Below are 26,096 nucleotides of genomic sequence, written 5' to 3'. Positions count from 1 at the left end.
TTGTGCGGCTCCAGACAGATTTTTAAAAATTTTTTTGGTCCAATATGGCTCAAGGCATTAATACGTACTTAATAATGACTAGTTAAGAGCCAATATGTTACTAACATTTTGGGTAGCCGACCCCTGATTTAGGTCTTTATTAAGCCTTCGCGTTCCGTTGTTAACATTTCAAACACACTCTTAAACACTTTCTGCTCACTCATGTAAGTGTAACATACAAAATATTTGTACTTACGGATGATGACGCTAAAGAAGTCACTCCACAGTGTCATCATTGGAACAAAGTGATAAAGAGTTTTTGGCACAGCTTTTTTTTTTTTTTTGCCGTCGTCCTTGTATTATTTTCCTGCTTTTTTTTGAAGGAAATTAAGAGCCATTGCTCTTGTAATGCAGCTCATAGCTAAGCTACATTATTTTAACATGGCATTGAGAAGGTTCACCTTTTCTCTGATGGTAAGCAGCCTCCTCTGAGGCTGAGATTCTCTGCCACAAGCCTTAGAAGGCGCGTAATGTTTGGACACCTGTTACAAATTCTGCATGTGTACATTTTGCACAGACTTTTATTTTGAAGCATTCTGTTTTGATAGCGTCACTTCCGCTTCTTTCCTTATTTGGGTTACTTTTGGTAACCTGTTTTCTCTTTGCCGCTTTCAATCGGTGAACTAGTCATTGACGATGTGAGTATTTTGACGTTGTGCAAGACACATTTAAACTATGAATGGCCATTCCTACGTTTGTGTAATGTTTTAGTGGTGTTCTAATAAAAGATTGCCTCAATGTGGCGGAGCCAATCAGCTGCCAGGACAGAGAACACACTGCGATTGGCCCGCTATCAGCCAATAGTGTGTCATGTAAGATGTCACGTGGTCAATGCAGCTGCAATACTGTATAGACTGGCTGGTAACATAAAATAAATGTTTTAATATGTTTGTGTAGTTGTGGGAATATATTTAAGCCTCCAGTGTGAACATAATTTAAAATGGTTTTATTTACATTGGCTTCACCCCTCAGGATGTTGAATTGGAATTACAGGAAGTGGAATTAAATCCATTGCTATTCAAGGAAATCACTATTATGTCACATGTAAGTTTTAGCTGAAGTACTAAAAATATCTGAGAACAACTGACTTACACACAAATTTCCTCCATTTTCAATACTTTGATAAAGTAAAGCATTCTGGAAAATAAAGTATTTTCCCAGTATTTTCCCACAATTTTTTTTTATTGAACAACGTGATAAATATAATATGTACATGCAGTTTATAGTAATATCATCTTAATGGAATATGTAAAACATTCATGCATAGAAAATACTGAAAAGCTACAGAAAAGATTCTGGAATACAGAAAAATCATCAACTGCCGTTTGTGGGGTGTCCTGGCTGGTCCGTTGATAGTAAGGGAGGAATAGTTACCATGGCAAGGGTCAGCATTTAAAAGCAAGGTTGCGGTGAAATTGCTTAACTTTTTGAATGGAAAAAAATGACTTTAAAATCGCAACAATCTTTGTAGTCTGAACCGCCGCCATGCACGTACTGTTTAACACTTGAATTGGCTTTTCCTTTTACATTTTGAAGAGTGTGTCTTTTTACTCTGTTATAACAGTAAAAAAATGTACGCATGGCCTGCTCGGTTAATAAAGGTATATCACGGCCACAATTCACCCTGGAAAATACTATTTTTATTTCTGGTTATGTTAAAGTAACCTTATGCTAAACTGAAAACATGAGTAGCTTCCTGTTAGCACCCGACAAAACGAGCAAGAGCGAACCCGCCTGCCAATTAAACAAAAAACATTTCAAGGCAGAACCACAAGAGCTTTTCTTCCCTTCCATCACGGCTAGTCCGCGAGGAAGACCTACCTCAGTCAAAAATACCATACAGCCCAAAAACAAGTTTGCAAAAAATTTTAGTATTATTACTAGGAAAAACAACAAAAAAGTAAAGAAATGAAGCAAAGTGATAGTATATAGATAGGTTACAAAACAACAAGTTGACTTTAGTGTTGGTTACAATAAAGGTTTTGTATTATTACTTTTGTAATATTATACAGTACTAGTAATATTATATGTACGTGTAGCTTTAATCTTAATAAACTGTGTTTGTCGCCCACAGTGTGTGTCTCCAAGAAGCACTGTGTCAGAATAATTGTATCTAAGTTATCACAAAACTTTGTGTTTCAATGAGTTCCCGGCGAGCAGACAAAAGCTGTCTTTAATCCTACCAAGCAGAAGGCTTGTAAAACTCCACTGTGTAGGATGGGAAGCAACATGAAGGTGTTCTGTTTCTTTCATGTATTGTAATCAACAGAAAGATATTGTCTCGACCCGAGATCTACAAAGCGAAGAGGAAGCAGGACCTGACTCCCCTCCAGGGACCTTTTCTTTGAACTGTGGTCATCAAAGGCGATGGCTGTTTACGACCCCCGTCCCTTAGAAACAGCTGTTGCCATGTAATCAGGGAAAGTCCAAATAAAAGAGGAGGCGTACAATCTTTCGCCAGAGCGTGGTGAGTCTGTGCAATAGTACAGTCCAGACGTCTCTCCTCAATTGAGCCAAATGTAATTCTGTCTCTGTTTAACTCCTTGCTTCTTGTCTTGTTTAATAGATGTCATCAGTGTTTGAACCTGACAACTGTTGTGTACTTTATCCACTTTTTACATGCACTAATGTAAAAGGTGCTATACATTACATAAAACAACGTAACATTAGGGAATGGGACAGGAGGACACAGTATGTGCTAAAGTGCTAACATTGCACTTTAACATCACGCTAAGTTAGCATATTCACTGTAACTCCACACATACAGTAGAACAACATAACATTGGAGTACCAGTAGAGTGGTAAAACAAGTTGACTTGATACGCTTAATTGAGTTTCATTGTATCCATTAAACCATATTCAAATGTGTTTACAATCCGCAAAGTTTGTGAAAATACCGTCTAAACGCCACGAAATGCCACAGATTTAGTTGGCCATTTTGAATATTCTGCTTCGAATTTCTTTGGCAGTTTTCGTAAATTCCAGGTCACTGTAGTAACGCTTCCTAATATCAGATCAGTCATACTGGAAGTATGCAAAAATTAGAAAGAAATGTGCTGTTTATCATTCACAATCCTTATGAAAGACAAGAACACATATGCTTGGCTTTTTTTATGCATTCAAAATCGTAAATAGATAACAAACAATTGAGTCATCAGATCGAGAGTCCTCTATTGCGCCCAATATACCCTCTTAAAAAAATCCAGAAACCGCCAACAATACTCCATTTACATGTCATGACCTCAAAATTAACCAAATATGAGCGGTTTTGTTATTATCAGCGCCAACAGAGATGGCCTATTTTAGCGGCGCATTGATAGCAATTAGCTAATGCTAGCTTACACTGCTATTGTTGACACAGTGAGCCAGCGGCTGCTTCTGCTTCGTCTCAAACGTGCTTAAAGTTAGTTATATAGAATAATTCATGCATCTCTAACCTGGTGGTAGACAAATGTGGCCATGAACTGAGATGCTGGCCGACTTTGACATCCCCCGAGATGGCAAAAAATACGTATTGCGCCAACTTTTTTTTAACCCCTTCGTGAAGATTGTAAATGAATCTTCATCTAAACAGAATGAACAGAGTGAGCGTCCCGTCGGTCGGCATCCCAGCGAGAGTAGAAATTGTACGGTAAGTGTTTGGTTTATTATGTTTTATTATGGTTAGTTTGTATGTTTAGCACCTAGCAACACTGCTGACGCTAGAGTGTCACAGTAAAGCTACATCCTCCTTGTGTTCGGGTTCAAAAATATAAAGTTCTGAATCATAATTTTTTCCTAAAGTAATCTTTGTTGGCTTTCACAAAGTCTGCTTGATTAACATTGTTGTGGATGGGAAAAGGGGTCTGTGGTTCCTAACGCTACGTCACGGATCACGTAACTGGCTTCCTCATTAACTCTCGAAATGGCTCGGGAATCTCTGTGAGATTGATACTATTTTGATCATATCTACTTATTCGCAAACTTTGGAAGTCTTTTGGTGTCATAAATCAGATACATATTTGATAATAGCTTCAATACAGAGACAACTTGTTTTTCCACTCTACTCGTACTTTAAGGAGTGGGACAGGAGGACACAAACATTAGCCATACTATGTGCTAAAGTCCTAACATTACACTTTAACATCATGCTAGGTTAGCAGATTCACTGTAACGCTGCACATAGAACAATATAACATTAAGGAGTGGGACAGTACGACACAAACATTAACAATACTAGCATAGCTGTGTCTGCTAAAGCGCTATCATTACACTTTAACGTCGTGCTACGTCATCCTAATAGCTGGAACTATACATAAAACACCGTAAAATTAAGGAGTGGGACACAAACGTTACCAATACCAATATAGCTGTGTGTGCTAAAGTGCTATCATGCACTGTACTATCATGCTTGGTTAGCATATTCGCAAAAGAAAAACTAAATAATCAAATTCACTAAACTAGCACTGTGCTAAATCTGGCATATTTACTGCAATTTATTGTATGTTAATTGATATGCAAACAAACAGTTTCTATCATGATTTGATTAGAATGGTTAGAACCTCATTAAAACATATTTTTTTGCATAATAGAGGACCTTTAATTTTAAATATTACAATTAATTTACAAAAAAAACTCTCTCAGACAAAGATTAAGCAGACCACTCTTCGTTCTTGAGTAAATGTGAAGGAAACATGGCTGCGATCAATCAGCATTTCTAACCACCATTACAATGTGTTTAAATGAAAGAATGCAACTAAGAAGTCTAAGAATTAGCTGGGAGAAGATGATTGTTGCATAAATAAAATAAATAAAAAGAAAGTGTAATTTTTGTGTCGGATGAAATCAAATTGCCTTGGTGTTTTTTTCGTGCGCACCGTCTACCAACTGAACAGTTTGAGGAAGTTCTGGAATCCGTCTTCTCCCAGGAAGTCGAAGGAGCCCTGCGAGGAACCCAGGTGGACCAGCAGGAGCACCAGCAGCACCACGGCCAGCAGAGGAATCATCAGGTTCCAGCCAGCCGCCAGGATGTTGTACCACTTGGCTTTGTCCGAGCACTCCTGGGCCAGCTGCAGGTTGCCCTGAGTCTTCTGGTCCCGAGCCTGAAAAAGAACCGAGAGTTACTGATCTGAGCTTTGCTTAGAAAACCTTCATGGCAAAATCTACGGTCTTATGGCTCGACTCGAGGTCAGTCTGAGGACTTGGGTTAGGATTATTTCAGGGGGTAGTTTAGGAGTTAGCCTGATGGTTAGGGTAAGTATTAGCACTCAGGTTAGGGTTCCATCTCTCACATGAAATATGGCTATGGTAAGAGGTTGTTTATAAGTCAAGAGTTTGTTATAGGACTAGATTTAAGATTTGGACTAAAGTCAGGTTTTGTTTTAGGACTAGGGTTAGGATCAGTTTAGAGGTAGTGTTAGGATACATTTTAAAACCAGGGTTATCTGTTTTATTTTTACTGTACATTTTTTGGACTTGGGGCTAGTGTTAGGTTTCAGTCTTCAGACAAGGGTTCGAGTCAAGGTTGTTGTTCATTTTAGTTTGAAAGATTTTTTTGGAACTGTGTTAAGGGCGGAGGTGGTTCTTGGATTGTGATTAGGGTTATTTAAGGACTAGAGCTAGATTGAGGTCTACAGTTGTGTTTTGTTTAGGATTAGGTTCATTTTAGAACTAGCAATGCGTTGAGTTTTAAAACCAGGATTAGTTATACTTAAGGGCTAGAATTACTGTACATTTTGGTGCTAGGTTTATAGTTAGTTTTAGAGTTGGTGTTGTGATTCAGTCTTCAGACAAAGGTTAATGTTAAGGTTTCTGTTCATTTTAAATTGAATGTTATTTTGCAATTGTTTTAGGATTGGTGTTAGGACTACTTTATGTCCAGGTTTAGAATTGTTTCAGGCCCTGGGCTAAAGTTAGTTTTAGGACTTGGGTTATGTTTTTTTAAGACTAGGGTTAGGATCATTTTTGGGGTAATACTGCAATTAGTTTTAGGACCAGTATTAGTTTTACTGTAGGGCCTGGATTAGTGGACTAGGGTTATAGTTAGTCTTTCGGTTAGTGTTAGGATTCAATCTTCAGACAAGGGTTAGAGTCTAGGTTTATGTTAATATTAGGTCTAGAACTATTTTGGAACACAAGTTAGGGCCAGGGTAGTTTTGGTGTCAAGATTATCTCATGTTCAGGGTTAGTGCTGAAATTAATTTTAGGACTGAGATTAGGTATATTTTAAAGGTGTAGTTAGAGTTGGGGTTAGGGTTATTTTAGCACTAGGGTTAGTTATGAGAGTGGTGTTTGGGCAATCGTATGTCCAGTGTTAAGGTTAGTTTCAGGATAAGTGTTAAAGTTAGTTCACAACCAAGGTTTGAGGTGGCGCAGTTGGGAGAGTGGCCGTCCCAGCAACCTGAGGGTTCCTGGTTTGATCCCCACCTTCTACCAACCTCGTCATGTCCGTTGTGTCCTTAAGCAAGACACTTCATCCTTGCTCCTGATGGGTCGTGGCTAGGGCCTTGCATGGCAGCTCCCGCCATCAGTGTGTGAATGTGTGTGAATGGGTGAATGTGGAAATAGTGTCAAAGCACTTTGAGTACCTTGAAGGTAGAAAAGCGCTATACAAGTATTTACCATTTAGTTTCAGGACTAAGTTTAGGGATATTTTAATGGTGGGGTTAGAGTTACGAACTACAATTAGGGTTGTTTCAGGATTAGGGGTGTAAGATTTAGGATCAATCTTAGGCTTAGTTGTAGTGCTAGTGTTGGGGTTAGTTTTAGGACTAGGTTTAGTATTGGTGTTATGATTAGAGTTTATTGAGCTCTCTTTTAAAAGTTTGAAATGAAATATTTGTATTGTCAAGTACAGCTGCTTTGAATTGGAGCAGTCAGACTTTTTCGTCTTCTTTGAGCACCCTCTAATTTCTCTGCAGGCCTCGCCCACACGGAACATGCCAATTATGCCATTTTTAACCTCGAGAGGAGCCAGGCGACGTCTTTAATTAGGACTCAAGGCCGGTCACTTGCCGCCTGTGCAGTAAAACCTCTTCAGTCTTGCCTACAAACTCTCTTCTTGCATCGATTTTAAATGGCAGACTTTATAGGACCACTTCGGACTTTACAGTTATCATCACACTTGAATATAAAATGAATGCATGCAAAGAGTCATTACATCATAATCACTGTTAGCCTGGTCATGAGAAAGAAAAGTTCACCTTGATGGAGTAGAGGAGCGCCATGAATCCCAGGCAGCAGAAGTTGACATACAAGGTGTTGCACAGGGACCAGAACAGGTAGTCCCGAGGAGGGGTCTTGCCCATGTGGCCCATGTTGACCACGGTGGAACCGGCTGGTTTCCGGGCAGACTTGCAGTTGGTTAGAGGTGTGCAGTCAGAGGGGAAGTTGTACGAGTAGTTGTCCATGTTTCTGCAGAGCTCGGTGGCGGAGAAGGTAGGCGGTAGGTATACTTCGGTAGGTAGAATAGAATCTTCCAAGGAATCCAGCGAGGAGGTCCCGTGGAGAAAGGAAGAGGTTTATATAAGCCATTGGAGAGGGAGGCGACTTTCATATACAGCAACTCTGTCATTATGTGGTTATCAAAAATAGAGCAAGAAACACAAAACTACCGAGCTGCCGCACATACATTCTTTTTTTAGTGTCCTTCTATCCATTTGTCCTTCTGTTATCCATCCATATTTTATTGAGTCTCTCTCAATAAAATAATGTTGGATTTTGGATCTGTCCATCCATCCTCCTGTCCTTACAACCATCAATCCATACGTGTGGTTCTCGTTTTAGGCCATTTCGTGGTTACATACGCACTCCCAATAATGATTAATTATATTGCGCCCTCAGCGGAAAATACGTTATATTTTTGTTCTTTTTAGTTACTTTCTTTCACTTCAACGGGGACGTGCGCTTCAAAAAAACAAATGCCTATAATTCACAATCCTTATGTAAGACAAGAACATGTATGTTTTTCTTTTTTTTATGCATTCTAACTAGTAAATGAATGCTAGCAAAAGTCAGCTAACAATCGAGGTAATGGGATTTGCTCTATTCCGACTATAAAGTGCCCTAAAAAACAACCAGAAGCCTCCATCATTGTATTTTATACACACTGTATGTAAATTGTTGCGTTTGGACCAGATGTTCCTCCAAGGGAATTTAAGTTACTGGTCAATCCCAAGTTCTTTTGATGACACATAAACTGAGTTTAAATGATCACCAGAACAGAATAGGTATTTTGTAATTTATTTTCAAAGCTTTGAAGATAGAGACCAGCCTAGAACAACACATTCAATTGCGTAGCCAAGTTGATCTAAAAGACCTCACGTAAGTGCCGTGTTCTTCAATATGTCCCTCGCCCCCACCCTCCAGAAGTAATACACAAGTCATTTGTTCTACTCTGAGAAGAGACAGGATACGATAAGAAAAGGAGTACTTCCACTTCGCACATTCCAAGCCCAAGGTAATTCAAAGTGTACCATCGGTCATGAGATGGAGAAAAAATAGAAAGAGCACAAAGAGAAAACACTAGTTATTTCAAACATGACTATAGAAAGAAATAACTCTTAAATATGGATATATGTAGATATCTATCTCCGTCATGTAATGTAGTAACAGGTTCATTCATAATAACATGTAATATTTACGTAATTTGCTCATTTTAAGCATCTGCGGCGAATTAGTTTCACAGAGGCATCACAATGTTCACTTTTTTCTTCAACAACAAACACTGCAACTCATAGCAGACTTCGTTAGAGCCATCAAAGATTACGTGGGACAAATGATGATTAAAGATTAAGATTAAAGTACCAATGATTGTCACACACACACTAGATGTGGTGAAATTTGTCCTCTGCATTTGACCCATCCCCTTGGGGAGCAGTGGGCAGCAGCGGCGCCGCGCCCGGGAATCATTTTGGTGATTTAACCCCCAACTCCAACCCTTGATGCTGAGTGCCAAGCAGGGAGGGAAACGGGTCCCATTTTTATAGTCTTTGGTATGACTCGGCTGGGATTTGAACTCCAACCTACCGATCTCCAGAACCTTATAGTTTTGAGCCTTAATATATTGAGGGTGAGCTACAAGTTTTAGAAGGTTAAAGGTTTGCGTGTTCTAAATAACACATGCAAACCTGGTAGCACACGCAAAGTTGATCTACTAAACGTGTGCAAATTGGATTGTGTCTGTTAAGTGAGGAGAATAAGGCGTGCAATCCATTTTCAATCTGTCTTTATTAATACGTCAAATATATGCTGATCATTGAAACGCCTACAGTACTGGGAGGAGAAATTGCAAATATAATTACTTGGGATGCGAAGTGATTTATCAACACGGAACACTTGTGTCTTTCTCACCATCTCTGGGTATGAGTTGAATGTCAAAGTTGATTGAGAGGCTTGATTTATAATCTCAAATTAACTTTCACCAGCTCAGAGGCAATGCAGGAGCTCGCCGGCTCAGAATGTCAATAACGTAGCTGCACAAGCTAGTTAGCGTTCTGGGATCACGGCGCTGCTAAAAATAGTTTGTCTGTGTCAGCACTTAAATAACAATACCGCTAACACTTGGTAAAATGTAGGTAATGCGATGTAACTACAGTATTGCTGGTGGTTTTTGGATGTTTTTTGGGGGACTTCACTCAGAGGCGGAACCATTTGAAGCAGTGTTTTTCAAACTGTGGTAAGCGTAGCACTCGGGCTCCATCTAGTCCAGGCCTGGGCAATTATTTTGACTCGGGGGGCCAAATTTGGAGAAAAGAATGTTTCTGGGTGCCGGTATATCTTATTTTTAGGAACACTAATACAAAACCTCACAATAATGTCTGATTGAATGCTAAAAACGTTATGACAGACCACCTTAAAGAACCGAATGGAATTTAAAAATGTGTTTTACTGAATGAGACACCCAGAATGTACATGAAAATAATGTGGGATTTACAATATTAACTATAAAGGATAAAACACTGAAAATTGACAACATATGAACGTCACACCTCCTCTCCATCCACATATTTTACAATCAAGCGAAACGCAACAAAAATGCAACAAACATAGCGAAATATGAACGCGAAAAAACAAAAATAAACCCACCTATAATATAATATATCTGATACATCAGTAAGCTTTAGAACAGGGGTGTCAAACTCATTTTAGATCGGGGGCCACATGGAGAAAAATCTACTCCCAAGTGGGCCGGACTGGTAAAATCACGGCACGATAACTTAAAAATAAAGACAACTTCAGATTGTTTTCTTTGTTTAAAAATAGAACAAGCACATTCTGAAAATGTACAAATCATAATGTTGTTGGGGTTTGTTTACACTTACATGTTGCGGTTAATTGTATTCTCCCTTTATTAGTCGTTATTTATACTTTCTCAATAAATTATGTGATAATGTTCATCAGTCAGCTCATTGGTGTTCATTTTCAATGTATCAAGATAAAAAAAATTATACCAAAATCAAATTACAGGATGTTATTTATGTAGTTTGCTAATTTTCCTCGACTGGTGCACTAACATCATGTGGTTTATTTTTTTTTTACATATGTAGCATCATCCACAAAGATACAAAGAATTGCTATTGTGACATCTAGTGGACACATTTAGAACAGCAGTTTCTTTCATTCAAAAATTTCGGCTCATTTTTATACTTAGCTAACTCATCCCGCGGGCCGGATAAAACCAGTTCACGGGCCTGATCCGGCCCGCGGGCCGTACATTTGACACCCCTGCTTTAGAAGTTTGTCGTAAAAATCTCCTTCCGCGTCTGTCCCTGACACCCACATTTCAGGCTGGCCGCTCTGGAAACACTCAGTTACTAGTTAGATTATCATAGTAACTAGCATATCATGCAAAATTGCAGATTCCAACCATTGAAATACTTGGTATAGTTCAAGACTTACGGTCATTAGAAAACATCAGTGCACATCATAATGGCAGCTACACTTTCCATCTTAAAGATCTAACACAATTATTTGGGAATGTCCGGCGGGCCAGATTGAAAAGTTTAACGGGCCGCATGTGGCCCCCGGTTCTTAATCTGATCTAGTCAGTGGTATACCAAAGAATCGCTTAATTCAGGGATCCCCACAAACTACAACCTCGATTGTTCCAAGTTGAGTTTTAAAACATGAACGGAGAGAGATTATGAACTTTGTTTGCCATCAGTGCTTATTAACACAAATGTTAATTGCACAGACTCATTGTGTAGGTACTAATTTGGACAACCTTTCCAATTCCTGGTCCAATTAATCAGAACATTAAAATATGTGATACAAAAACACACAACCTGCCCACTGAACTATGTGAACATTAGGGCTGCGAATCTTTGGGTGTCCCACGATTCGATTCAATATCGATTCTTGGGGTCACGATTCGATTATAAATCGATTTTTTTTCGATTCAACGCGATTCTCGATTCAAAAACGACATTTTACCGATTCAAAACAATTCTCTATTCATTCAATACATAGGATTTCAGTAGGATCTACCCCAGTCTGCTGACATGCAAGCAGAGTAATAGATTTTTGTAAAAAGCTTGTATAATTGTAAAGGACAATGTTTCATCAACTGATTGCAATAATGTAAATTTGTTTTAACTATTAAATGAACCAAAAATATGACTTATTTTATCTTTGGGAAAATATTGGACACAATGTGTTGTCAAGCTTATGAGATGCGATGCAAGTGTAAGCCACTGTGACACTATTGTTTATTTTAATTTTTTTAATTTTTTAATTTTTTATTAATGTCTAATGATAACGTCAATGAGGGATTTTTAATTACTGCTATGTTGAAATTGTTACTAATATTGATACTGTTGTTGATAATATTAATTTTTGTTTCACTACTTTTGGATTGTTTTGTGTCGTGTTTGTGTCTCCCCTCAATTGCTCTTTTTATTGCTGTTGTGAGTGTTGCTGGGTCGGGTTTGGTTTTGGAATTGGATTGCATTGTTATGGTATTGCTGTGTATTGTTTTGTTGGATTGATTAACAAAAAAATATATATACACTACCGTTCAAAAGTTTGGGGTCACATTGAAATGTCCTTATTTTTCAATGAAGATAACTTTAAACTAGTTTTAACTTTAAAGAAATACACTCTATACATTGCTAATGTGGTAAATGACTATTCTAGCTACAAATGTCTGGTTTTTGGTGCAATATCTACATAGGTGTATAGAGGCCCATTTCCAGCAACTATCACTACAGTGTTCTAATGGTACAATGTGTTTGCTCATTGGCTCAGAAGGCTAATTGATGATTAGAAAGCCCTTGTGCAATCATGTTCACACATCTGAAAACAGTTTAGCTCGTTACAGAAGCTACAAAACTGACCTTCCTTTGAGCAGATTGAGTTTCTGGAGCATCACATTTGTGGGGTCAATTAAACGCTCAAAATGGCCAGAAAAAGAGAACTTTCATCTGAAACGCGACAGTCTATTCTTGTTCTTAGAAATGAAGGCTATTCCACAAAATTGTTTGGGTGACCCCAAACTTTTGAACGGTAGTGTATATATATAAAAAAATAAAAAATAAATAAATAAAATCGATTTTTGAAAAATGAAAATTGATACTGAATCGTACAACGTGAGAATGGCGATTTTAATTCGAATCGATTTTTTCCCACACCCCTAGTGGACATGATAAAAAAATGTCTAATAGTAAAAATACACCCATTTAACCCATTTACTAGGCTTGATGGGTAATAAGCAAAACACTCTCCACACTTTGACATGTTTGACGCATTTTAGTTGCTTGAGGGAAAGCATGCATGTATGGCTTGATAATTATAATGCATTACAACATTTTAATGTGGTCATCAGGCTAGTAAACTAGATAGGTGTGGGTCACATACTCTTAATATTCAATGTTTTATTGTTTATACTTCATATTGTAGAGGCGGGCAATCTTATCCTGCGCGCAGGTAATATTAAAGGGGCTGTTTGCAACATTCACACAGATGCCTAGAAGGCGGCAACTTTCCAACGTATATCACACAGTATATCCCGCCCTCTTACGGCTTCTCGTACCGTTGATGTAATTACGCACGTATGTAACACATGCACGCGCATTAGCTGTAGGTGTTGTTAGCTAATATTAGCCATTTGGATTGTTAGCGTTAGCTGTCATTGAATTCTATTATAACATGACCGCATATTGTTTGTAGCTTCTCATGGACTGCTTTTTGTATGTGTGCACGCGCTCCCTGCACGTACCGTATGTGTTGACGAGACCGGGTGAGTGACCGCCGTTAACACCAATTATTTTATTCGGACCGGTAGACATGTTTACAAACATAAACTTTGTAATTGTGAAAAATATAGTCAAATGTCAAACAAATCTGTTCTGTATGGCTTGATAATTCTGATGGATTACAGCATTTTAGGTTGGTCATCAGGCTAGTAAACTAGATAGGTGTGGTTCACATACTCTTAATATTCAATGTTTTATTGTTTATACTTCATATTGTGGTAACATAAGCGAGCCAGTGGTGTTTGTTATATTTTTTGCTTTGAAAAATGTTACTGTGAGGAAGTTGCAAATCACACTTTTAATCGGTGGCAGGCTTTTTTTTGACTGATGATGACCGATGATGAGCAGCCAGGTTCCAGACGTCCGTGGTCCTTCACTAAACAAGTCATTTTAGTTACAATATTTTTTTTTACACAAGTGTGTTTAAAGTGTTTGCCTGCCAACACAAGAACAGGCGCGTTCATCTGTTTTAACAGTGGCGGCCCGTGCGTTTCCCACCTACTGCAAAAACTGAAATCTAAGTAAGATTAAATATCTCAAATAAGGGTGATATTTGCTTATTTTCTGTCTGATAAGATGAATCGTCTCACTAAGCAGATTTTACGTTAGAGTGTTTTACTTAATTTAAGGGTTTTGATACTTAATTATCTCAGTAAGATTTTACAGCTTGTTGCTAAGATTATATGACCTATATTGAGTATAACATGCTTGAAATTAGAATATCAACTGTTGCAAAGCTATGTCATCAACAATCACAAGTATAAAACTACTTTTTTAAAGTAATAATTTCTTATTTCAAGCATGAAAAAAAAAAAATCATGATTTTGACACAATTGTGTCTCATAATTAAAACAGATGTCAGCCAAATGGACTTTGCTGTTTTATTTTCAATGAAACAATAGAAAATACGTACTCATAAAGTAGTACAGTTGGCACAGTACAGTAAACGGACAGTTAATATTTAAACATTTAACATGTGATATTTCAAACAATTTTGAACAGAAATAGTTCATGCACATTCGGATTAATTCTTCAAAATTACAATTAAAAAAAATTTGGCCGGGGGCCGGGCTGTATATATGCGCACTAATTGACTGAAAGAGCACGCACTTGGCGTGATGATGTCATGTTATCGATGGAAAAATGCATTTTTAGACCATATTATTTGCCTGAGTGGCTAGGAGACCCCGAGAGTAACAAGCGGTTGCCTTGTTGCCTTTCCATTAAGATCAATAAATTAGTTTTTAGTATAAGTTTGCTGGTTTCAAGAAATGTAATGCCGAGCGCATATCATTATGTCAAGATAATGGCACTAGCATTTACTTAATTTAAGAATATTTTTCAACATATTGAGCAAAAAGGTCTCATATTTTTATTTTCTACCAAGAAAAGTGCACTTGTTATTAGTGAGAATATACTTATTTTAGGGTATTTATGGGTTCATAGAGGTTAGCTAATTTTACTTGTTTTGGAAAGTCTTGCCAAGCCAAATTGTCTTGTTCTATTGGCAGATAATTTTGCTTGGTTCAAATAAAATACCCCTAATTTTTGTAATTTTTGTTTTTGTTTTTGTACACTGACTTTTTGCAGTGTAGGCCTTCAGTGATGTCCGACTTCAAAGGTTACCCCTCAAAATACCATCATTGACGTCACCACATGACCATTGCTGGAGAAATACTATACAGGAACACATTTGCGCCCTATTGAATCACATCAACAGTTGCCAATGTAGTGTTGCCAATCAACCTATCCCCAGGTGCATGTCTTTGGAGGTGGGAGGAAGCCGGAGTACGCAGTCACAGGGGGAACATGCAAACGCCACACAGAAAGATCACTGTCAAAATTAAAATTGCAAAAAACATGAAAAGTAAAAAAATAGAATATTTAAACTCACCTACTCGACACCGTATAAGCCAGTGGTACCCCTCGTCGTCACCTTATTCAAGTGGAAATGGCAAGCATTTACCAATTCTTCACCAGAACAGCCGAGCTAGCTTCCGGGGTTGGCCGACATGGTCTCACAAGATGTAGTTTCTCTTTAAATATCCTTCTTGAAAATGACCTTGCAAATATATATCTGCCACCTTATTTAACGTTTTGTTCTCCTTCTCTGCTATCCCGGTCTGGCTACGGTGCAACACTTCCCGCTTCCTGCTCAATTGAAACTTGTGAATGGATACTCACTTTGGAATGACGAGTGAGTATCCAATCACAGTCTCGTTAACATCAGGCTACTTAGATAGGCTACTGTCAACAACTTGCAATCTGATTGGCTATCGCAACTGTCTCTCAACTCTGTGTGTTCTCAAATTCATCCGCTAACGGTCCCGATGAGTATCCAATCACAGGACGCGTAAAAGTCACGTTCAACGTGAGGCCACCTAGACGGCCTTACTGACAACTTGTGATCTGATTGGCTATCGCAACTGTCTATCAACTGTATGTGCCCGTTCGCTTATGGTGCACGGAGGCCTGCATTGTTGATTCTGGAGGCCTCGGGCAGATTTGGTACAGCATGGCAACATAAGCTAGCTGAATTTTGATTGGATACAAACTAAAACTAAAAACAACAGCACTGGATTGAGCATAATATGACATGAAGGGAACATGAATACTTTTAGATATTTAGGGAAAGTAAATAAAACATTTTTTTTAAATCTTTAATTATGATCATGATTCCTGGTTATGTTAGGCCAGCAGAGAAGGCCCACCACTGGTTTTGAACGTTATTTCGGTCCCACCAACTTTTGTTTTTCCACTGTGATTCCGGCTTTACTCAATCCAGGACATTTATTTGTTCAACAGTCAGTAACAGGGGGAAAAGAAAAAAAAAAAATCCTCGAGCCCTGACGAAAGAGCGGGGCAAGCATTTATAGAAGCGAGCTGATTGACAACCACTACCAGGTGAGGGTAAAGAGCGCTCTGGGAGACATGCAGGAAAAGGAACCAAAAATAAGAGCGCTTCACAGGAAATAAACACAAACAGGAAACAGATCGTCACAGTGAGGACCTAATCTGTTGATATCTAAATCAAAGTTTATGAATGTTGGTACAAAATGCGACTATGAACTGGACTCTCACTAATATGTTAGATCCACTATGGACTGGACTTTCACAATATTATGTCAGACCCACTCGACGTCCATTGCATCCGATCTCCCCTGGGGGGGGGGGGGGCGGGGGGGTCACCCACATATGCGGTCCTCTCCAAGGTTTCTCATAGTCATTCACATCGACGTCCCACTGGGTTGTGAGTGTTTTCCTTGCCCGTATGTGGGCTCTGTATGTCGTTGTGGCTTGTGCAGCCCTTTGAGACACTTGTGATTTAGGGCTATATAAATAAACATTGATTGATTGACATTGTAGAGTACAGAGTGAAGTACAGTAAGTTTAGACGTGGTAATATTTGTATTACTGCTTTTGATGTGTGTTCTGTTCACACAGAATAGTTTTAATGTAGACCAGAACTAAGGACATTTGTTTGACAACACTGCCTTCTGCTGGTTGGTTCTAGTTAATCTCCTAAATGTAACACATAGCATAAGTACATTTAAATACAAAGACATTTAATAACAGGGTCAACCATGATTTCTATATACTGACCCACAATACTGAAACATATCCTTGAAAATAATAAAATAGCAGAGGATGGTTTCGATCCATCGACCTCTGGGTTATGGGCCCAGCACGCTTCCGCTGCGCCACTCTGCTGCGTTGATGACACGCGAAAATATATATATATATAAACACATTAAGTGTTGGTTTGTGAAGACATGTAATTATGTAGACGTCGAGAAAGTAAAGTTCGCAAAACGACCAGGAAAGGCGTTGCCAGTCGTAAAATAATTCCCCCATACACATTGCTTGTTAACACACAGGATTCTGCACTGCACTTGGTGTCATACTTGCCAACCTTGAGACCTCCAATATCGGGAGGTGGGGGGTAGGGGTTGGGGGGCGTTTGGGTGGCGTGGTTATTTACAGCTAGAATTCACCAACTCGAGTATTTCATATATATATATATATATATATATATATATATATATATATATATATATATATATATATATATATATATATATATATATATATATATATATATATATATATATATATATATATATATATATATATATATATATATATATATATATATATATATATATATATATATATATATATATATATATATATATATATATATATATATATATATATATATATATATATATATATATATATATATATGAAATACTTGACTTTCAGTGAATTCTAGCTATATATATATATATATTCTTTTTAATTTTATTTACATAAAAGAAATACTTGAATTTCAGTGTTCCGGTGGCTATCCATTAGATGGCAGTATTGTCCTGTTTAACTTCTCCGTTCATGATGAGTATATCATTTCGGCCACCGTGTTCAATGGAGAAGTCTGTTCTACATATTTACAGGCAACATACACCTTCCCCTTCGAACGTCTCCTTGTTGTGTGCGCAGTTGTGCACTCTACTCTCTAAAAGCCCTAGATGTTATGACGTCATTGGGCAGGCAAGCTGTTTATATTGTGGGAAAGCGGACGTGAGAACAGGCTGTCCCCACTCAGTCTCAGGTCCACATTGAGCTGGAGGGGGCGTGGCCTCCAGCTCCGGCTGAATACCGGGAGTTTGTCGGGAGAAAATCTCTGCCGGGAGGTTGTCGGGAGAGGCGCTGAATACCGGGATTCTCCCGCTAAAAATGGGAGGGTTGGCAAGTATGCTTGGTGTTGTGTCTATTTACATCCAGATGGGGGCGCTGTTATACCAGCAGCAACAGAGTCGCCTATCAAAGAGTGCATGGCCAATTAAAAACAGGCGCCATGACTGCTACCATGGACGTATTGACTGTATTGACACTCTCTGCTGGTGCATCCCTGCAGTGTTTCGTGACCAGCAGGCACTTTAAGCACCTGACAGTGCAATAAATGTAAACAAATACACAGGCCAAGGGGTATGCGGCGTCAGTGGTCGCAAAGGCTAAAACTCGGACATGGGAGGAGTTCGGGGAAGCCATGGAAAACGACTTCCAGAGGGCCAGAGTTAAAAAGCTCCTCTGTGGCAGGGCCCCGTGGGTGGAGTTCCTTAAGGCTCTGGATGCTGTGGGGCTTTCTTGGTTGACAAGACTCTGCAACATCGCGTGGACATGGGCAGGGTCCTTGAGGGTGCATAGGGACTTTGCCCAACCAGTCTACATGTGTTTTATGGACTTGGAGAAGGCATTCCACCGTGTCCTGTGGAAGTCCTGTGGGGAGTGCTCAGAGACAGGACTGGCCCTAACCAATCTGGCGCCTTAGGCAAGATTTTAGGTGGCGCCCCCCCACATCGGCAGTGAAGTGTATATATTCACAAGAAACCGAATAGTTTTGTCTTTTACCTTTTTTTTTACTTAAAGAAAGCAAATTAACAATCAGAATAGTTAACAAGATTTAAAAAAAAATGAATAAATAAATGAATACAAAAAATAAAAAATTAATATATGAAATACAATATTTTTTACATACATAAACACAAAATAAAACGTGTCAACAAGTTGCATAAAATAAATTAAAAATACAATATGAATAAGGTACTGCACAAAACAAGATATCAAACCAGTATGACTTTAACAACTATGTTACAAAAAAAGGGGATCCCACAGAGTTCTCTATTTGTGCTTTGTAAAAGCAAAATTTGTATCTTTAGTTTTTTTGATAGAAATGGAAAAAACATTTGACCGTAATGAATTTGTTTAAAAAGACGTTATCAATGGGTGGAGAGAGGCAGGGAGTTTCTTCAAAAGTGCTAACATGTGGAAAATACAAGGAAAATACCATTTTAGATTAGACCTACTACACAGAACATTTCCTGTTTCACGCTGAAGTAAACATTTTGTAAAGACGACAACAAAAAACAACAATCATATAGAGAACATTGTAAAAACAATTCTCAAGACAAATTTAAGAAATGATGTACAGTATGCCATTTTGTATTACATATATTCAGCTTTTTTGAATAATAATTGTGAAGGGCTTTGTGCCACTAGCAAAAGGTGCTATACAATTATAATCCATTATTATTATTATTACTATTGACAGTCTCACATTTCTGATGCTATGTTACACGTCTAAAACTGTATTCTCCATGTGTTTGTTTTACGTTATGTACTCTTCTGTACTTCATTGTTATTGGGGAAAAAAATTGTTCTATAACAGAAATGAAACCACATTGACTTTTCTCCGCTCGAGCGCAACAGGACTATTTATTTGAATACACAAATCTGGCAGTTGGCGTTCACAATTAGCATCGAGTTAGCTTGATGGGTTTTTTTTTTCAAGCAAAGCAGGAAAGAACCAGGCTAGGTGGATGTCTTCAATATTCTTGCTTTCAATAGTCAAAGTCATTTCAAAGCCGTCTAAAGTACCGGTAATGGAATACATTGTGTAAGAAGACAGACATCGTGATGATGAAAACCAAGACAAGGAGGCAGAAGAGAACGGTGGCCGCTATGTTGAAGTGCAGGGCTGTGGTGCCGTTAGCTTTGGTTCCCTCAATGTCTCCGGCTACCTTCCGGTCTCGGGCCTGAAATCACAACAAAACAATTTCAATGCATATGTCACTTTTTATTTACAATTCACCGTCAACATCAGCTTTACAGATGCCACGTCTCTACCCTCGCCAACTGTGCTGTGTACTGCACTTGCATGTGGTTTTGGTTTGCTGCCAGTGTTTTTACAATGTATTCTACATTTCTATTTATTCTATTTTAAGATGACCTCAGTTTTTAAACAAGTACCTTCTTCAACACCCAAAAAAACAACAATATAGAATTGGTAATATTGCACAACCGCGATGAGGTGGCGACTTGTCCAGGGTGTACCCCGTCTTCCGCCCGATTGTAGCCGAGGTAGGCTCCAGCGCCCCCCGCGACCCCGAAGGGAATAAGCGGTAGAAAATGGATGGATGGAATATTGCACAAGCAAATACTTTTGATAACATTAAAAAAGGAAATCACAATTATAATGCTGTACATAAAGAGTGTAAAAACTTCAGGCCTGCAGCGTCCTCTACTGGTTTAACAAAGAATGGCATAAATAAAGCAACAGCAGTTACACTATTTGTAATGTATTCCTATTAACCTCTCAAACATTTAACTCAGAGGACACTTCGCTTTCCAAGTACCACCATAGAGACTAACATTGAAATACAGTAGTGTAGTAGGCCTGGGCAGAGGTTTTATTTAACAAGTATATTTAATATGTTTGGCCACTGTAACATTACACACAATGCACAAACATCATTAAGAATTATACTCCATATGCAGTACATATTTACAGACTTCTTTGGCGTATGACTATAGCCCACGTACTACTGCTTTGAGAATTACTGACCTAAGCTATTTATAATTTACTCTATTTATTTCCTATTTGGTTTAAATTATGTAGAAACTGTCATTCTTCTGATACTTATTCCTTGAATCTTGAATCCCTGAGGTTTAGTAAAAAAAAAAATGTTGTTAGCTGAAAATGACAGACCACAACAAAGTGACAAAAACTGCAAGGTTTTTGGGTTAAAAATTGTTTTTTTAGATTTTTTTTTAACATTTTGCTTTTTTGTGTTAAAATGTTATCTTAACCCAAAAAATAACAAGTGTGTGAAATTAGGAGTAGTGACATAGACATCGTTAGAATTGAACTTTAACTGTAAAATGGAAATTTAGGCAATTATGTGTTATATAATTATGATTAAATACACCATTTTCAAGCATAGTTCCCTAAAAAGGCATACAAAGGTTCTGTAAGAAATGGCAATAATTAAACAATAAAAGGCTTACCTTCTTCTTTTTTTTTTTTTAAATCATTTTGTTCTTCTAGAACAGGAGTGTCCAAACTTTTTGACTTCGGGGCCGCATTGGGCTAAAAACATTTGGTCGACCAAATTTTTTACACAAACATATATACATGTGTGTGTGTGTATATATATATATATATATATATATATATATATATATATATATATATATATACACACATACATATGTGTGTACATATTATATTAAAAACAATGGATATATAATTAATATAATTGGTTAAAATAAATGTGAAAGTTCAAATTCTACCTTGTTTACTTTTGTGACAACGTCCTTAAAGTTTTGTAATCAATCAGAAATATCAAGCAGCCAATCATGGGTATGTGTTGTTGTATTTTTGAGTTTTTTATGGTGCGTGGATGTTTTTGTATAATGTCCACAAAGTTCAGTGAGCTGGTTGTGTTATGTGTGACCATATCTGTTGACTTTTTGTGTTGGTTAGATTTTTTTTTTTGGGCACTATGACCAGGGAAGGTTGTTTGCATTGGGTCATATAAGTAAATGCTGCACATATGTCAATTCATAGAATAATTAAAGGTCATTGACCTGAATCACTCACGTTGCTAGATGGTGACATAATAGCAGCATCAAAATTGTCAGACTGTTAAAATTAATGAAATTATTAAACTCATGACGTCTTGCGGTCCTAATTGAAGACGTCGGCTGGGCGCACTTGGCCCGTAGGCCGAAGTTTGGACACTCCTTTTCTAGACCAACCTGATAGAAGAGTTTTAAATTAATTGGTACAATTAGGTTTCAAGTGTTATTTATTCATTTATTGCGAGAAACTAAAAGGCGCACAGCTCACCCTGATGGAGTAGAACATGGCCGCCAATCCCAAACAGCATGGATTTCCCAAGTAGATAAAGCTGATGAGCGAGTACAAGATGTAGTCGCGTGGCTTCTCCCTGCCAATTTCCACCGTGGTGTACTGGACCACGGTGGGGTTGATAGGCTGCATCTGGGTTGCGTAAAGTGGTTGGTTCATCGTTAAAACATCAAGTGTTGCTCTGACTTCTTTTTTAAACACAGTTGCCCCTCCCCCAAAGGAAAATGAGCCAATCAAAAAGTAGCATGGTTTAGTTATTAGTGTAGTGGCCTCAAAAGACATTTGGTTTGTGGGCCAATGTTGGTCTTTAATCTTGTAAGTAAACAGGTAAAGTACACCTTTGTTCAAAATCTGGCCCGTGGGAAGTCCCAAGTTTGAAAAAAAAATTATATATATACAGTGGGGCAAAAAAGTATTTAGTCAGCCACCCATTGATTGTCAATGGGTGGCTGACTAAATACTTTTTTGCCCCACTGTATATACAGTATATATATATTTTTAATCATTCTTTTTTAATCTATCCTTTCTAGCCAATTCATCAATCCATTTTCTCCTAGCCCAGGGGTCGGCAACCCGCGGCTCTAGAGCCGCATGCGGCTCTTTAGCGCCGCCCTAGTGGCTCTCTGAAGCTTTTTCAAAAATGTATGAAAAATGGATAAAAGATGAGGGGGAAAAAAAAAAATTTTTTGTTTTAATTAGGTTTCTGTAGGAGGACAAACATGACACAAACCTCCCTAATTGTTATAAAGCACACTGTTTATATTAAACATGCTTCACTGATTCGAGTATTTGGCGAGCGCCGTTTTGTCCTACTAATTTTGGCGGTCCTTGAACTCACCTTTAGTTTGTTTACATGTATAACTTTCTCCGACTTTCTAGGACGTGTTTTATGCCACTTCTTTTTCTGTCTCATTTTGTCCACCACACTTTTAACGTTGTGCGTGAATACACAAAGGTGAGTTTTGTTGATGTTATTGACTTGTGTGGAGTGCTAATCAGACATATTTGGTCACTGCATGACTGCAAGCTAATCGATGCTAACATGCTATTTAGGCTAGCTATATGTACATATTGCATCATTATGCCTCATTTGTAGCTATATTTGAGCTCATTTAGTTTCCTTTAAGTCCTCTCAATTTAATGTATATCTCATGACACACTATCTGTATGTAATATGGCTTCTAATTTGTTGCGGCCCCAGACAGATTTGTTTTTGTATTTTTGGTCCAATATGGCTCTTTCAACATTTTGGGTTGCCGACCCCTGTCCTAGCCGCTCAGGCAAATCATACTGTCTAATAATGCATTTTCCCATCGATAACGTGACGTCATGTGTGTGCACTTTTTTTTTTTCACAATCATTATGAAAGACATGACGACGGATGGATTTTTTTTTTTAATGCATTCTAAATATTAAATAAATGTAAATAAAAGTCCACTTACAGCGGAGCGCCAATATTTTGCCCATAAAATCCAATTAAAAGAACAAACCCAAAAAACACCAACAATACTTCATTAACATTTTGTGACTTGAATATTAACCAAGTATTAGTGATATTGTTATTACAAGTGCTAACGGAGACAAACTATTTATAGCGGCGCCGTGATCACTTCTGTGTCTCCCTATTATTTACATCATCAGTGGTCTGGTGTTTCCTCGCTTCCTGTGTGTTTATTTTAGATCATAAATCATGCATCTCACCTGGACAGAAGACGTCTGAGTAGGTATTCCGACAAGTTGGTACACTTTCACAGCCATTAAGGACCCGAAAATGGCCAGAACGACATGAAAAGACGCTTGCCCTCCCCACACCTCGTTACTTCGTGAGGATTATGAGACATTCTTCATCTAAATGGGAATATATGAACATCCTAGCAGTCAGCATCCTAATGACAGCAGACATTGCAAGGTAAGTGATGTTTTACAATGTTTGTTGGCTCTCATAAAGTCTGCAGTGAGCAGAAATGAGTGACGAAGGGGGTAAAAAAGCAAACGTTGTGATGAGTTACTAAAACGAATGCTTAAAACGATGAAAATACATATATATTAAATGTTATTATAAATGTACCTGTTACTACATCACATACATGCTTACTGTATATATAAAACCTTGGATGTTTTTAAGGGCTTTGTAGGCGGAATTGCGCAGCATGAGACATTTTCCCCCCCGAAAAACATGTCATCTTAGTTTGGTAAGGCAATTAAGTTTGTCATCAAATTCCGCACAAAGCACCCTGTCATTTATTGACATTTTTACAAGCTACTGGTTCGCAACAGTGTGTGTCTCACCTGTGGGGGGCAGAACGGAGAGTAGAAAAAAAGACCAGTTACTCCTGTAACCCACCCTCTTCCTGGTCCCACGACAAACATCATAGAGAAGTGATTGCCATTTTCACTGGGTATTTTCATACTGATGAGACCATATGTCTATGGATGAGACATCCATAAAATAGTATTCATTATAATAAAATATAAATATCATACGAAATTAATATATAGCTATAAAATCAAATACAAACAGGCATAATGTAAAAAAAGCTGCAATCTCACCAGTTTAACAGCAACCATTTTTTTTTCTTTCACAAGTATCTCTCCTTCCTGTGGATGATCGGTGCGAACGAGCGCAGGCTTCAGCCCAGGTAAGTCTGTGCATTAAGACGGATCCGGTGGCGTGAACATATTTTTGTGTGGACTACAAACGGCACAGATAAAAATGTCAAATTCACAGAAACGTCAACCAAAAAACCCTGGACCATGTACTGTATGTAGATAACCGCCGACGTAACGATGGCAAAATACCTCACAAACATAGGCTTGTTTGGAACAAAGCAAAATTGTTTGCTATATATCCCCTCATGGTCTTCATGGTTTGATTTCAAATTGTCGGGACCTAAGGCTGTTCGTCGCAATGGATGGTTTGGGCAGGGCTGTGGGAACACAGACTGCGGCGATTTCTGAACTGAATCGCAAGATGGATCACATCATGGAGAAGCTTGCTGAAAAGGAAAATTGAATTGAATTTGAGAGCACCCAGCATGGACGAATAGAACAGACAAGTCATTGTTTTATCTGCTCGCAGAAAAAAAACATCCTAATCTACGATTTGACTCCCTCGAATGGCCTTGACGCTGTGGAAACGGGACCAGGCTGTTCTGAAAAACTCCCCCGAGGACACCTCAATGATGGATGCTTTTGACCTCCCTCCCTCCTCAACGACACCTGGAGTCGAACTTTTGCGGATCGGCCTCAGTCTAAAAAAACATTACAACATCACACCCAAGACAATTGGGCACACACGCACCCTCCCCCACCCCACGCCTTCACCACTGCTTGTTTTCCCCTCGGGGTGATGGTCGGATGGCAGCAATTCATAGCAGCGGTCGTCTTCCAGGGCCCCAACTCCCCGCCCCTCTGTTGCGAGTTTGTCATGATTAAATGTAACGTGTTTATGTGTGCATTGCATGGAGGTTTTTTCCCACTCCTGACTAGGCCCCCTTAGGAGCCCAGTCTAGATTGTATTTTTTTACTCATCTTTTTCCCAGCGTTTTACCTTTTTCCCATCTTTTACGGGGCGCCTTGTGGCGACCCATCAGCGTTCTTGTTCTGTAACCCTGTACACTGTTTGTTTGTCTAATCTTGAATGGGTTTGTGCTGAAAACAAAGTTTCGTTGTACTTGTGCAATGACAATTGTCATGATCCGTGGTCCGGATCATGTTTTGTTTAGTTATGCTGTTAGTTTTGGACTTCCTTAGTTCCTGGTTTCACTTCCTGGTTTTGTTTTGTTTCCATGGTTACCCATTAGTTTCACCTGTTCCACGTTTGGACTCACACACACCTGTCACCAATCATGTCACTGTTATTTAAGCCTACCTTTGTTCATCACTCGTTCTGCCTGCATTGTCTTTATGTCACACCGGTTCATGTCTCTTTCGGACCAAGTAAGTTTCCTAGTCCATGCCGTAGCTTCTGCTAATTAGCAGCTTCACTTGTGTTTTAGGCACGCTTGCCTTTTTTTTTGTATTGTTTGTGTTTGTGGTAGTGAGTGATTTATGTTAAATGAATCCAAGCCTACCTTCACGCTGTCGTCCGGAGCCGTCTTTGCACTGGAAGA

General features: G+C 38.5%; 2 protein-coding genes across 2 annotated transcripts; both read right to left on the bottom strand.

The window, feature by feature from the left end:
* Window positions 1-1,223: 1,223 nt before the first annotated feature.
* On the bottom strand, window positions 1,224-9,098 carry ifitm5 (interferon induced transmembrane protein 5). The gene is made up of 2 exons (XM_062066798.1): window positions 7,221-9,098; window positions 1,224-5,120 (listed from the first exon to the last, which is right to left on the bottom strand). The coding sequence occupies exons 1-2, from the start codon at window positions 7,425-7,427 to the stop codon at window positions 4,899-4,901; spliced, it is 429 nt and encodes a 142-aa protein (XP_061922782.1). The 5' UTR covers window positions 7,428-9,098; the 3' UTR covers window positions 1,224-4,898.
* Window positions 9,099-19,528: 10,430 nt separating this feature from the next.
* Window positions 19,529-22,170, bottom strand: ifitm1 (interferon induced transmembrane protein 1). The gene is made up of 2 exons (XM_062066797.1): window positions 21,964-22,170; window positions 19,529-19,867 (listed from the first exon to the last, which is right to left on the bottom strand). The coding sequence occupies exons 1-2, from the start codon at window positions 22,141-22,143 to the stop codon at window positions 19,691-19,693; spliced, it is 357 nt and encodes a 118-aa protein (XP_061922781.1). The 5' UTR covers window positions 22,144-22,170; the 3' UTR covers window positions 19,529-19,690.
* Between the last annotated feature and the right edge of the window lie 3,926 nt (window positions 22,171-26,096).

The sequence above is a fragment of the Entelurus aequoreus genome, linkage group LG12 (genome assembly GCF_033978785.1).
Source record: "Entelurus aequoreus isolate RoL-2023_Sb linkage group LG12, RoL_Eaeq_v1.1, whole genome shotgun sequence".
Taxonomy (NCBI): Eukaryota; Metazoa; Chordata; class Actinopteri; order Syngnathiformes; family Syngnathidae; genus Entelurus; species Entelurus aequoreus.
Note: the sequence above shows the minus strand (reverse complement) of the source record. Positions and strands in the feature narration are given on the sequence as shown.